Source organism: Hippocampus bargibanti, linkage group LG16, assembly GCF_051943395.1.
Source record: "Hippocampus bargibanti isolate YZ-2025 linkage group LG16, ASM5194339v1, whole genome shotgun sequence".
Classification (NCBI taxonomy): Eukaryota; Metazoa; Chordata; class Actinopteri; order Syngnathiformes; family Syngnathidae; genus Hippocampus; species Hippocampus bargibanti.
The window spans coordinates 6,058,804-6,073,069 of NC_142749.1; the positions used below are offsets into that span (position 1 = coordinate 6,058,804).

A 14,266-nucleotide genomic window follows, 5' to 3' on the forward strand; every position below is an offset into this window, starting at 1 on the left:
AAAGAGGGTGCAGAAAATGCTTAAGACTGAATGACTTTCACTGTCTTTTTAGTTGTGGCTGCCTTTACAGCAGCTCCTGCATTTTGTTGTTCTACTTCTTTCCTCTTCCTTTCATAACTTTGCTGCTGTGAAATGTACATTTCTCCACTACGAGACAAACAATGGCTAATCCAATCCAATTATTATTGTTCTGGCCGTTGTATGGGTTGATGAATCAATATTATTTGCACCTTAACATTGAAATGTAAATTTCTCCACTGCGAGACGCATAAAGGTATATCCCATCCAGTCCAATCAAATCCAAATGAAAGAATGGCCGTGCTCCTGAATCAACAATTTACTCAAAATGTTTTTTTCATTCTTTCGGTTCACTCTCCTTGAGCAGTAAATATTTTTGAAAGAGTCTTGAGTTTTTCAGTGTTAACATTTTTACAGGCAAATGCAGTCAAATCAAGAATAACTACAAAACAAACAAACCACAAAAAAACTCATCAACATTTATCAGGAAGGCAGTGAAGTTGGATCACCAAAATTTGTATCACTGATGTATTCAGAACAATGCACGTTTGCTTAACATTTATTTACTGGAAATTTACCCCATAGTTGGTTAGTTTAGTTTTGTGAGTTCGAGTATGAGACAGACCCAGGCGACCATTCCTACGATTAAAAAAAAAAAAACAAGGATAGAATGACACTGAGGTCATACCAAGTAAAGTATAGCTGTTACTCTAGTTAATGGTTTGAATATCAAATGATTATAAAATGACAACAGAAACATTGCGGGGAGGGACAAGACAAATGTGACAGAATCAGAGCACGACAGGAAAGTATTTCCACTAAAAACAAGAGAAGTTTATTTACGGAGTAATTCCAAAGAAGCCTGGCTTAGATACAAATCCTACTTTAATCCCCAACATTAATCTGAGCACGAGAAGGTCGCAATAATAACTCCTAATGTGGTGAATTATGATGAAAAGTTATTTTAAATAAATAACTTGTTTCCAAGCATAACCAACATATCATATTTTTCATACCTAAAAGTCTGAAAGGTATCATCTTCCAGGTTCATACAAGGTAGAAAACTGAGCCAAAGCTTGAGCGCTTTTGTTATGCTAACTTTGCTGTTGATTTGATGACAATTAACAAGAAATCTCAAAGCAAGTGAAACATTTATACAGTTGGACACTACTGATCTTGTATGGGTTGTGAATGGTTTATTTAAATGGTTTATCAAAGTACTTATCCCTTATCTTATAAAATCTTATCTTATATCTTATAAGTACTTATGAAGGTAGCTGGAGTGAGAGAAGACGATGCACAAAACCGGGATAGATGGAGGCCATTGATTCGCTGTGGCGACCCCTGAGGGGCAAAGCCGAAAGGAAAAGAAGATCAAAGTACTTATCCCGTGACTGTAAACTTTCCTTGAGAGTTTTGAAAGGTGCTTAGAAATTAAATGTATTATTTATTATTATTATTATTATTTATTCAGGAATACTGTATATGAAATTTGCTCAATTTGTTTTTAGCAACATGATCAGATGTGTATATATAAGGGTTAACGCAAAAATACACCCATCGAGCTATTTTTTTAAACAAACATTTTAGAAGACATGAGTTTAAATGTAGCATCAGTGTTTGAAATAATGTCTGCCCGGAGGCCCGGGGCGTACAACTTTTACGTCAGGCGTACAACTTTCAAAACGTCTCGGCTTCTTCAAGAAAAAAAAAAAGATTATTTTCAAATCAAATGTTTGTTTTATTCAATAAAGCAAATGCTTCAATTCAAAAGCTAGAATGTATAGAGTATAGTTCGTTTGTCAATTTGTATACTCTGCACGGCAGCCAATCAGAAGCTTGTTTCGTGCTTCGGACTACACCGTAACAGTAAAGTGTACTTGAGAGTTTTGAAAGGCGCTTAGAAAGAGGAGTCCACGTGGCTTTTAGCAGACAACGCAACCATGGCATTGTGCACCATGACGACAACTGGAGCAAAATCTTCAGTAAGGGATATTTACCACGAATTAAGCTAGGGAGCATTTGTGCTAGGTACTTCCTTAATTTAAAAAAATCCTTTATACTTCGCAACAATGTTTTTTTTGCAATTAGTCATCTTATTGTGTTTCAAATTGTGACAAATGGGGCAGGCAACTTTTCAGAGTTGTCTGCCCGACTGCAAAGCGTCCTTGAGAGTTTTGAAAGGCGCTTAGAAATTAAATGTATTATTTATTATTATTTGGAAGGGGTATGGACATTCCCATGGATATTTTGTGTCAATAAAATTTGCCAAATAACAGCACAAGATTGAGCACAAAGGTAAATATTTTACGTTAAACATTAAAAATCTAAAAATTTGGGGCAATTACAAAACAAATCTAAGTAATTTCTTGTCTTCAATCAAATAGATTTATTTACTATCTATCTATTCATTTGCCAATTGCCATCGATGAAATATCACTGAACTTAAAAGGTTAATATGCAGGATAGTTGTCTGCTCGTATTTTAGCCCTCATTTTTATTATTTTAAATACAGTACGGAACTGAAGGTGACATATCCATGTTCTGCGCATTTCTTATATTACTACGTTTCAGGGGAATTTACCTCGAATTTTTATGCTATATGCATTTTTTACTTATAAACTCCTATAATTGTAAAAGAAAGTGTTTGTTTCCATGTCGATGTGTCAGCTCAAGAAAACTGAAGAACAGCATTTTAGAAAAAGGAAATGTCGCCCATTTCTATATGACGTCAAACTCGTGCGACGACGTTTACCTCGTGGCCCATTTTTTTTTCAATGAACCAAAACAACCGCAGTAACGCCCGGAAGTACCCTGTGAGCATGAAAACAATTTTCGCGTTTACGTGTTGACATTTTCTCGCTTGAAAGACGCGAGAGCGAGTGCTCTTTTGACATTTTGTTTTCTAGATCATGCCTTACGATCCCGACCATCCTCCGGCTAAAAAATTTAAGCCGGGGTCCGTTTTCTTTCGCCTTGACAAGCAGAAACCTGGTATGCTGCTACCTGGGAAGCTAAAGTCTACCATCCCGGTTGGTGTCCAGAGGAAACAACTTCCCATTTACCAAGCAAGGGCTCAACTTTTGAGCCAACTCAGACAACTCCACAATGCTATTCTTATAGGTAACTTGTCACTGAGCACACGCTGTTGTATACTGCTGTTTGACTGTGCTTAGTTAAAATGTATTGTCTTAGCTATACGTATTTTTTTCAGGTATCTTATCGATCACAAATTTAACATTTATTGTTGCTCAATTCACAACATTAGCAAAGTTCTAAGTGTGTTTGTTTTCTTTTGCTCAAGTGCAAGAGTTTAATCCGGCCAAAAGAATCGTAATTGTGTGTGATGTTATTTGGCATATACTGACGTTTCTATTTTACAAGACCCACTCTGTGTTATTAGGTGAGACTGGCTCAGGGAAGACCACTCAGATCCCCCAGTATCTGTATGAGGGCGGAATCGGACGTCAGGGCCTCGTTGCCATCACTCAGCCCCGCCGAGTCGCCGCGATATCACTGGCAGGCAGGGTGGCAGAAGAGAAGGGGACGCAACTTGGCAAGCTGGTATGTAATCCTTCCTTTTATGTAAGCACGACCAAATTGATCTCGATTTTGCCATATTACATGTTGGTAATGTGAAAACATTAACCCAGAACTATGCAGCAAAAGCATTGGATTATATTTTCTAAATATCAAAAGCCACCCTATATCGTCATTGAGGTAAATGGAGACAGAGCAAATGGTAAAAACCAAGACACCACAAATGTTTCATTTGATTTTATTTCATGACTTCTTCGACTTACGACTATTACCATCATCAGGTGGGCTACAGCGTGCGTTTTGAGGACGTCACTGGCCCAGAGACGAAATTGAAATTTATGACTGATGGAATGCTCTTACGTGAGGCCATTGGTGACCCCTTACTGCTACGCTACACTGTGGTGATCCTGGATGAAGCTCATGAGCGCACCGTGCACACAGATGTCCTGTTTGGAGTTGTCAAAAAAGCTCAGCGCCGGCGCAAAGAACTTGGCAAGATACCTCTAAAAGTAGGTTTTTAAATGGATTAAGTTGTATGTATTTTTCTAGGAGAAATGTTGCTGAGGTTTTTTTTTTCACAATTTAATCGTGGGGAAATCTGCATCCCATGCAAGTGAAATACTGCTGCCATGCCAGCAAGTGAGCTGTTTTTGTTGTCATGGTGAGATAGATGTGGCACATGGACACATGACCAAAAACAAAATGTCTCCCTTTTTTTTAAACTCCACCAAGCATTCAAGTACTTGACGGAGAATAACACTAATCTGTGAGTTTATGCAGGAAAACCTAATTATGTAATGGTAAATGCAGAATGTCTCCTTATCTGACACATTTTTAGGAATAGGAAAATAACAAAATGTTTACTTGAATGTTAAATTGCACACTTGGGTGGTCACTGCAATACACAGGCAATTAAAATGTGATATTTTTTCTCCACAATATGTGCTATTTCAGTTAATTTCCTTAGAAACATTGCCCTTTTGTATCATTGCTTTTCCTGCCCAGATCATCGTGATGTCAGCCACAATGGATGTCGACCTCTTCTCGGAATATTTCAACAAGGCACCTGTTCTGTACTTGGAGGGCAGGCAGCATCCCATTCAGATCTACTACACCAAACAGGCTCAGTCTGACTATTTGCAAGCTGCTCTAGTCACTGTGTTCCAGATACATCAGGTAGTTTCCAATGTGGATATGATAAAATTAACAAATGAATACATTATTTTAATGATGTAAAAGATTTGTGTGAAATGTCCATGCAATATAATGGTGGAAATAATAAAAAGTGACCTTGCAAGATACAGAAACAATGAACAAACTGTCATTGTTCCAGTGAACCCTTTTTTTCTGTGCATATGTATATGTGTGTTCCCATGATGCTGCAACAGTCTGGTCTTTTCACAGGAAGCACCTCCATCACATGATATATTGGTCTTCATGACGGGCCAGGAAGAGATCGAGGCTCTAGCAAGGACATGCCGGGACATTGCCAAACATTTGCCTGACAACTGTGGACCTATGGTGGTGGTCCCTTTGTATGCGTCACTGCCTCCGACGCAACAGCTCAGGGTCTTTCAGGCCGCTCCAAAGGTAAAATCACTCATAGAAGAGTGCAAAGTTGAGAAAGTGACATTTTTTTAATGTACCTGTTAATCTTGGCTTCACTCCCTGGTGCTTTCTACTATCTTTGTGACTGCTTTATTTCCTGTATATGATAGCTGTCCACGTTCAGCGCTTTGTTACAGCTTCAGCGGTTGTTAAAGCGCTATATATTGTAAATCAATATGTATTGTATTGTTACAATGAAAATGGATCTAAAATATGTTCACACCATTTGATTCTCTTGTTCCAGGGTTACAGGAAAGTTATCTTGGCAACCAACATAGCAGAGACATCAGTGACAATTTCTGGGATCAAATATGTCATTGACACAGGGATGGTGAAAGCCAAACGTTTCAATCCTGGTGAGATCACACTGTTGCTAGTTCACTGCCTATGACCCACCAAATAGAACATGCTTTCGATGAAAAGGTTTCTTCAGCCGTCATCTGTACTTCTTTGAAGGTGTCGGACGTTTCGCTTCTTATCCAAGAAACTTCGTCAGCAAACTAAATACTTACTGGTAGTTTAGGCCCTATATATATATATATCCCTACTGTCCAGACATGGCGGTGCCAGACTCTGCTATGATAGGTCCCTGCTCTCAGGTTGGGGGGAGCAGAGGACTACTCTCTGCAGCTGAAACGTCCGACACCTTTAAAGAAGTACAGATGACGGCTGAAGAAACCTTTTCATCGATGGACCACTCCTGTACCACTGAGATCTTACACAGACGTACAACATGCTTTGCTTGAATCATTGTATGTTGGTTGTCGATTGGCTCTCAGACAGTGGGTTGGAGGTGCTGGCAGTGCAGCGGGTTTCCAAAGCACAGGCATGGCAACGAGCGGGGCGGGCCGGCAGGGAAGACTCAGGAATTTGCTACCGTCTCTACACGGAGCAAGAATTTGATAAACTCATTCCTATGACTGTGCCTGAGATTCAGAGGTAACTTTTGCACATTCAAAATCAAAACATTTTCATTCAGGTCAAACTGACCGAGTGGCTTGTTGTTTTCAAAGGTGTAACCTCGCCAGCGTGATGCTACAGCTCATGGCTCTCGGGATTAAAGATGTTATTAATTTTGATTTCATGTCCAAGCCTTCCCCAGGTAAGATGCAAAAGGTCATGAGCTGGAAAACATTTCCGGACCGGCCGCTCAGCTTGAATTTCATCACACCGTTGCAGATGCTATTCGCTCAGCTGTGGAGCATTTAGAGCTGCTGGGGGCTGTCGAGAGGAACAATGGGCAGGTTCACCTCACGTCGTTGGGGAAAAAGATGTCCAGCTTTCCCCTGGAGCCAAGATATGCCAAGGTAGTACTTTTTAAATGTTTTTTTTTTTTTATAATCGGGTTGGTGTTCATAGTGACATACAAATGTTGACTGGTATATTTTACTTGGCTGACAGAAAGCACATCCGAGGTAATTGTTTGGCAAATATATTCTGTTGACTTTTCTCTTTTATAATCAAACATGAACTACCTTGTTTGAATGAAAAAAAAAAAATGTGTTCCAAGATTCTCAGAACTCATACCTCATAATCAACTGCAACAACTCCCTTCTCAGTTTGTTTATTGTTCATTTCAAGATATAGTAACATCCCCGGTACTCTTAATCGGTAAGTCTCTAAGTAGCTCTTGAGATCAAAAGTTGCACATGTGAAGATTGTTGTGGAATTTCTGAAATTGAGATACAAATTCTGACATTCCAAAAACTTTGGCAAGATAACGAAAAAATATTTAAAACTAAAAATATTAACCCATTCACTAATTGACGTGCAAAAATGTGTCCACTCCAGTGCCAGGGCTTTTGTTATTTTCACTCAAATTCCAGGACCCACAGAATGTTGAGTTTTAGGACTACATAAACATTCAATACAGCGTAAAAAAGCTAAGACTCTCTTCTTTCATCAGGAAAAAAAAGTTAATTCCTAAATTATATGGGTCTGGAGTAATATTAGGTGGCTGTTCAAAAGGCAAATGCTGCCCCCTCGTGGAAGCGAAGAACATTGCCACAGGTCTGACCAGCGCTTTATCGGCACCGCCGCAAGAAATACCAAAACCGGAACAAATTCGGGAATGGTGCTCCACGTCATAGTTTCAATTCCCCCCAAAAATTCGGCAATCGCAGTGAATGAGTGACAAATATTTTTTTTAAACGCAACTCATTTGGTGCTGAGAAACTGTGGATTTCAATTCAGGATCTTTCTTTCGACACAAGTGGTGTTTTGCAATCATCTTGTGTCGTGAAGTGGTGAATTTTGGCGTGCATCAACTACTGTACTGGATTTGTACTATTTGCGGCATGGCCTGCCCCCATCCCTCCATGACAAGTACAAATTTGTACTTTATGGAGGCTGATTTGACAAATTGCCCACAGATAATATTGTATGTAGCCGACTAGTTTTTGAGACTTTCATGTTTTTGCAGACCATCCTGTTGTCCCCCAACTATGCCTGCTCTGAGGAGATTTTGAGCATCGTGTCTTTGCTGTCAGTGGACAGCGTTCTGTACAACCCACCGGCGCGACGTGACGAGGTTCTTGCTGTGCGCAAGAAGTTCATGTCCAGTGAAGGAGATCACATGACGCTCCTCGGCATTTATAGAGCATTCAAGAAAGTCGATGGGAATAAGGCAAGTATTGTACATTGGGACTGAGTGACAGTTAACTCAGTCACTGCCATTCACAAATGTGTTCAGGAATTGCAAATATAGCGTCATTCCCGAATGTTTTCGGGTTTTGTTTTTTTCTTGTTTGGGTGCCAATAAAGCGCTGGCCATGGCCTCTGGCAATATTTTTCCCTTCCACAAGGGAGCAGGATTTCCCTTTTTTCCATGTTAGAGCTTTGTTCCAGCTTCAGCTGTTGTTAAAGTGCTAAATAAACCAATATGTATATATTGCACTGTATTTTGGACAGCCACCCTCATTTCAAGCTCATACAACGCCAGATCCATATCATTTAGAAATTAGCTCTTTTTTTCTGGTGATAGAAGAGAGTCTAAGGTTTCTTACACTGCATTGAATGTTTATGTAGTCCTAAAACTCAATATTCTGTGGGTCCTGGAATTCATGTGACAATGCCAAAAACCCTGGCACTGGAGTGGACACATTTTTGCACGTATGGCAGTGCATGAGTTAATCAGGTTTAACCCAGGTACTTGATGGATGACTGTTTTTATACTTTTTCTGTCAAGGAATGGTGTCGTGAGAACTTTGTCAACAGCAGGAACATGGTCCTCGTGAAAGATGTCCAAGGTCAACTCAGAGAAATCTGCTTTAAGGTACATCTCCACAAATTCTGATCTGGAAATTCCCTGCCTACAATATTTTGCGTTTGCTATTTGTTGATTTTACAACCTGTTCTGTTAATTAGATGGAAAAACAAACTAATTTTCTATTCTATTTGTGTTTCTGGGCTCTTTCAATAATGCTCTGGTGTCACAAAATGTCACCATAACACTGTCTACATTGAAAACAACATGTATGTGTGAACCATGCTGGGGAGGAGTGTTAGGTCGTTTGTTGAAGTGAGCGAAGTTTTTGATGCATGCACTTGCACACTTCAGGCTTATTTTTTTATGAAAAAAAAAACCCCAAACAATGCTTTAAGAGGAGTTTGATATGGTCGGAAACAGTTTGAGTATGAACTGAAGTGTTTTTCAGTTCAGATGTTTGCTGTAATAACGTTTTAACTGCTGCATTAGCATTGATTAACGATTGACGGGAGTGCGTTCCAATGTTTGTATTCAGGTGACAGCACTGCCGGATGTAAATGCAAAACTCATAAACAAAACACCTTCTGTGCATCAATGTGTGTATTTCCCATGACGCGTAGCAGGCAACAGTCATGAGAGATTGGCTCTACGGTGTAACTTATGATGCCGTGCTTCCAGGTAGAGTTGCAGTAGCGTATTTAAAAGAAAATTTAAAACATAGCATGAATTATCTGCGTTCAATAGGTGCTGCATAAATGTATGACAATTATATAAATATGTATTTAACAGTACAAATGTTCCCGAGGTGTAGGTGTGAGCATGAATTGTTGTTTTTTTATGTGTGGCCTGCGATTGGCTGGCAACCAGTTCAGGGTGTCCCCCGCTTAGTTTCCCAAAGACAGTTGGGATAGGCCTCAGTACACCTGCAATCCTTGTGAGGGTAAGCGGATCAGATAATGGGTGTTTGTTTTCAACATTTAGCTTGTAGTCGACGCGCACATTCCACCATGATGTCCCTGATCCACCGGTGAAGAGACGCCTTGATCCTCTTATCTGGAACTGCTTTGTGTATAAAGAGGGCACAGAAAGTGCTTAAGAATGAATGACTCTCTGTGGCTTTGTGTTGTCATATTATTTGTTATTTAGTTTTTTTTTTTGGTTCTTTTGACTTCAAGATGGCGCTGCGAGAGTGGCTGCCTTTCCAGCAGCTCCTCTCTTTTGTTTTTCTCCTTTCATTCCTTTAATAACTTTTCTGATGTGAAATGTAAATTTCTCCACTGCGAGACTAATAAAGGCAAATCCAATCCAAACATACAATTATTTAAGCCAAGTGGTGAAGAAGAAGGAAGATAATATCTGAGAGGAGTTGGATTGCGGAACTGAAATCGTGGAAATTTAATTGATAAATTGTCGAGAGAACCATCGAATTGAAAGAATCGGATTGGATTAGCATTTATTAGTCTTGCAGTGGATACATTTATGAAAAGTAAGAGGAATGGAAAGGAAGAAGTGGAAAAACAATATACAGGACTGCTGTAAAGGCAGCCACTTTCGCTGTGCCATCTTGAAGTCAAAACAACAACAAAAAACTAAAGAACACAACACAAAAGACACAGTCATTCAATCTTAAGGACTTTCTCCACCCTCTTTGTTGCATGAAGCAGTTCTAGATGAAAGAGGAGAGAATCAAAGCGTCCTTTTCACCAGTGGATCGTGAACATCTGCTACAAGCTAAATGTTGAAAGCAAACATGAAGCTGTAGCATCCATTGACAAAAAGAGACTGTCTCACATCTCCTCTCCCACGTAAATCCGCTTCACTTCCAAGCCGCGATAGTTCCACATACGCATTGGCGCTCTGCACTGACGCTCCTTCTCATCGTGGGCTCCTCAGGCCTTGCATCCATCCCGCTGCAGACTGTCAAACAGCACCGACCTTTCTGCTGAACAAAGCGGGGCTGTGAAAATGCTGCCCATTACAGGCACAAAAAAGCATAATCGCCACAGAGCTGTCCAGTGATGACAGTCAAAAAGCACCAACATTCCTCCGAAATTAAAAACAGTGCTGGCATATTCGTGCTGTCGAAAAGGAGCAACCGCTCAGCACAGTCTCCTCCTTGATGAATGTCGTGGCCAAAAATGCTTACAAATAATCAGTATCCATTCCACACGACGCACAACAACTCAAAGTGACAAAAGAAATCACAAAAACAACCAAAAAAGCAAGGCTTGTGAGAGCACTTGCTGACGGCTGCCTACCTGCGTGCCATCTTGGACTTCTTTCAATCAAATAATCAATTGAGACAGGAGAATTTGTACTAAAACAAGCCACAGTTCAGGTTGTCAGAGAAGTTGTCGCGATGAACTAGCTATTCTGCTAGAGTGAATTACATCTGCTGGATAAAACGTTAAGGCCGTTGACAAAGTTCTGATCGAAAGTGTTACTACTTAGATGACAGCTGCCCAGAACAGGAATAATGGGTCCAAGTTAAGGGCTGGAGTGCTGATTAATAGAGGCTCTGTCAGTGTTATTTTACACAAATCAATGTTGTAAATGGCTTCAAGTACTGCATAGACCTTTTTTGGGGTTGTTATGAACAAATTATTATTGCAAACCAACTTCAATGAACTTCTGTTTTGTGCAAATTACAGTTTCCAGAAAACATTTGAAAAACAATTTCACATGTTTTGGCATGCCTGTCAGGGTAATTATAAACTTTCAAACAACTGCTGCTTTCAGACATGTGAAGCAGCAACACAAAAACATTTTAGAGTGAATGGTGAAAATCCTACTCAGGCGAAGCCATTTTTTGTGTTGATTTAAAAAAATACAGACACTCCCCTACTTACGAACATTCAAGTTACGAACAACGGTACATATGAACATTTTTGTAGTAACATGTAGTCTTCTCTCCAGTTGTACATACACATATCTTTATAGAGCATAGGTTTTATTAAATGTTTATTTTTCAGTACAAACCAATATAGGTTACTTATACGAGCCTAAAACATAATTATATAAACCTTAAACATACTTATGTAAGCGGTAAACATACATTCCATACAAAATATAACACTGGAACAACTTATGAACAAATTCACCTTACGAACGACTGTTCGGAACGTATCTCGTTTAAGTTGGGGAGCGTCGGTATATAAAAATTATAATTACTGTAATTATGACTGTTCTGTTTGTCTTATTACAGCTGAACTTAAAGCTGGAGTCATGTGGAGCAGACACAGGGAAGGTTCGCCAATGCCTCGCCCACGGGATGTTTATCAACGCTGCGGAGCTTCAACCCGACGGCAGCTACTTAGCTCTGGACACACACCAGTCGGTGGCCATCCACCCTTCCTCTGTTCTTTTCCAGGCTAAGCCAGCGTATGTGGTGTTTAATGAGCTGCTGCACACCTCACGTTGCTACATGAGGGACTTGTGTCTGGTAGATGCTGATTGGTTGCTTGATGCAGCACCGGAGTACTTTGGTCGCAAACTGCGGCCAAATAAGAGTTAGCCGTTTGTGTTTAGCGCACCTCGCTAACACAGAGTTGGGGGGCGGTCCTTGAGTTGCGCTTCCAGCGTGAAATCGTGGGTAAAAGAATGAAGGTAGGAATATATCGAGATATATTTGCCAAAGCAAAGTAACTGTTGTGAACTAAGGAACGCCTCTACATCATAACATTTTTGGACACATCCTTTGGTCATAAGAGTGCTCAATAAATCATATTGTAATACTGTATATAGTGATGGATTACACTACCTACAACTTGAGTCTTAAAGGACAACCGACGTCACTTTTTTGTTTCGTAACTGACATCAGAAAAACGTTTTATACCATCTAAAATACACAAAACACACAGTATGATAGTTTTATTCAAATGCAAAACACCAATAAAAATGACTTAGTGTCCAAAATCTGCAAAAAATTGAGCTGCGAATTGGGCATTTTCAGAAAGTCCCGCCCCCAGTTCGTGACGTCACGCCAAGACGTCTTGCGTTGCTGGAGAATCCAAACAATGGCTTCAGATTCGGAGAATATGCTTTCTTCTTACTCATCCAGTTATGAATATGATTCAAATAGTTCTGAAGAGGAAAGCATACAAGTTTGCAATCGATTAAAAAAAAAAAATCCGTGTCATATTGAGGCAAACGGGCGGGGTGAAATGTCACACCCAAAAATGGCGACCAGCTACCGTGAGGAATGAATCAGCCCGTTTCCACAGGCTGATAAATTCCTTCGATGGAGCTTGGATGCCCTCTTCTGGCCGCTTTTGGGCGCAACATCAAGGTTTTCAGACAAACAGTACAGCAAAATACATTGACGTGATTGATGAAGGACTGCTACAATGTGTCTTTTTGTCGGTCGCGGGGGGTCCTTTCATGACGTCACGTACGGACTCGTCACCAACTCTAAAACAAGACTTCCTGAATATTCAGCATGAGTCTTAAAATGTAAAATATAGCTATATGCGGTGGAATCTTTGTAAAATACACTCAGTAGAGGTCATTTGAAGCCATTTTACAAATTATGGACACAACTTGTCCGGAGACGTTGGTTGTCCTTTAAGGTTTCACTGCAGTATGAATCTGCACATTGATGTCTCAGAACTCAGATTTGCCCATTTTAATTATTCCATTTTGCAAAATGTTTGGCGGCTAAACAGGGATTTGTTTTGGGATGTTAACATTTCTTCTCATTCGCTTGGATTTTAAAATAATATGAATCATTGTTTACCGTCTACATATTTTTTTGCTGTGAATGTCAGCCCACGAGAAGAGAAATATTTGGAAACCAAATGTTGACAATCTTCCAAAGAAAGTTAATCTCAGACTAAACTAGGCCTTCTATTGTATTGTATAAATGCAAAGTGCTCTTGAAGAGGTTTTACACATGCATTGGCTGTAGTTGATTCAGGCAACAAAGTATTTAAAATTGTTACAAGTTTTGACTTGATTTGTTGCGCCATCTCATATAAGCTTGTCTTTGTATTATCTGCACTCACCTGGTGCATGCTTTGACGTAATTCCCAAATACTGTAGTGGCCCATCAGGGGAAGATGCATGACAGCATCTGTTGATTATACCATTGATATTCTCTGTAGGTAGCTCAGAAAATGTATGATATGCATGCAGAAGACAATTACAAGCAAATATCTAATGACTGATTTCTTTTGCACTTTGTAGAAAGTCGATCACAGCTTGTGAGCGTTTCTCTTTTTTTACACTTGGACTCAGGATTGTACAATAAATACATTCACATATTTTTACACCATGGAAACCATGTATGAACACCAGCATGTACTATTCTAATAAAATGACTGTGTTTGACAAGGTTATTTGCCTTTAGAGTTTTTTAACGCAGCACTCGGTTGCAGTTAATTTTGAGTTATTTATTCTGCGAACAAAGTGGAAAAGCAACCCACACTGATGAGATAGAGCTACCTATACTGGAATGCGAAGTTAGCAGTATAGTGGTAGGATTTACCGACATTTTCTATGAAAAACAAGCAACCCGGTTCACTGTCGACCAGAATGGAGTGTACCCCATCTCTTTCTGAAATTCAAATGGTGTTACACGAATTGAATAAAAAACACTCAAAATATACAGTTGAAACGAAACGTTCTTGGTAGGCTTTAATGTGGAACATCATTAATGTGAGGGTTGAACACTACTCAGACTTCAAATGTGATGTCATGTTTTGTAAGAAGTGGGGTGTGGGGGATTTGAGTAAGGACTAATAAAGTAAAGAAGTGGGAGAGCTGCAAGAGGAGTGAGCTGACCAAAACGAGGTATGTAATTGTTATTAATGAACATTACGGTGTGATTGTGTTTGTGCCAACAACAGATCGACAGACTATGATCGTGATATGGTAGCTCGCATTTCACAAAAG

At 39.7% G+C, this 14,266-nt stretch overlaps 1 protein-coding gene across 1 annotated transcript; it reads left to right on the forward strand.

Moving 5' to 3' along the window:
- The first annotated feature begins 2,773 nt into the window (after nt 1-2,773).
- dhx33 (DEAH-box helicase 33) lies at nt 2,774-13,710 on the forward strand. Its single transcript, XM_089017810.1, has 13 exons — nt 2,774-2,834; nt 2,928-3,141; nt 3,422-3,582; nt 3,840-4,067; nt 4,564-4,734; nt 4,963-5,148; nt 5,411-5,522; nt 5,946-6,105; nt 6,180-6,268; nt 6,346-6,473; nt 7,589-7,792; nt 8,354-8,440; nt 11,580-13,710. The coding sequence occupies exons 1-13, from the start codon at nt 2,796-2,798 to the stop codon at nt 11,886-11,888; spliced, it is 2,088 nt and encodes a 695-aa protein (XP_088873936.1). The 5' UTR covers nt 2,774-2,795; the 3' UTR covers nt 11,889-13,710.
- Nucleotides 13,711-14,266: the final 556 nt, after the last annotated feature.

Bases quoted from the DNA above. Each gene is read 5' to 3' on its own strand.
- dhx33 (XM_089017810.1), top strand. From the start codon at position 2,796: ATGAACCAAAACAACCGCAGTAACGCCCGGAAGTACCCT. The intron at 2,835-2,927 runs GTGAGCATGAAA...TTTGTTTTCTAG, and splicing joins GTAACGCCCGGAAGTACCCT to ATCATGCCTTACGATCCCGA. The intron at 5,523-5,945 runs GTGAGATCACAC...ATTGGCTCTCAG, and splicing joins AGCCAAACGTTTCAATCCTG to ACAGTGGGTTGGAGGTGCTG.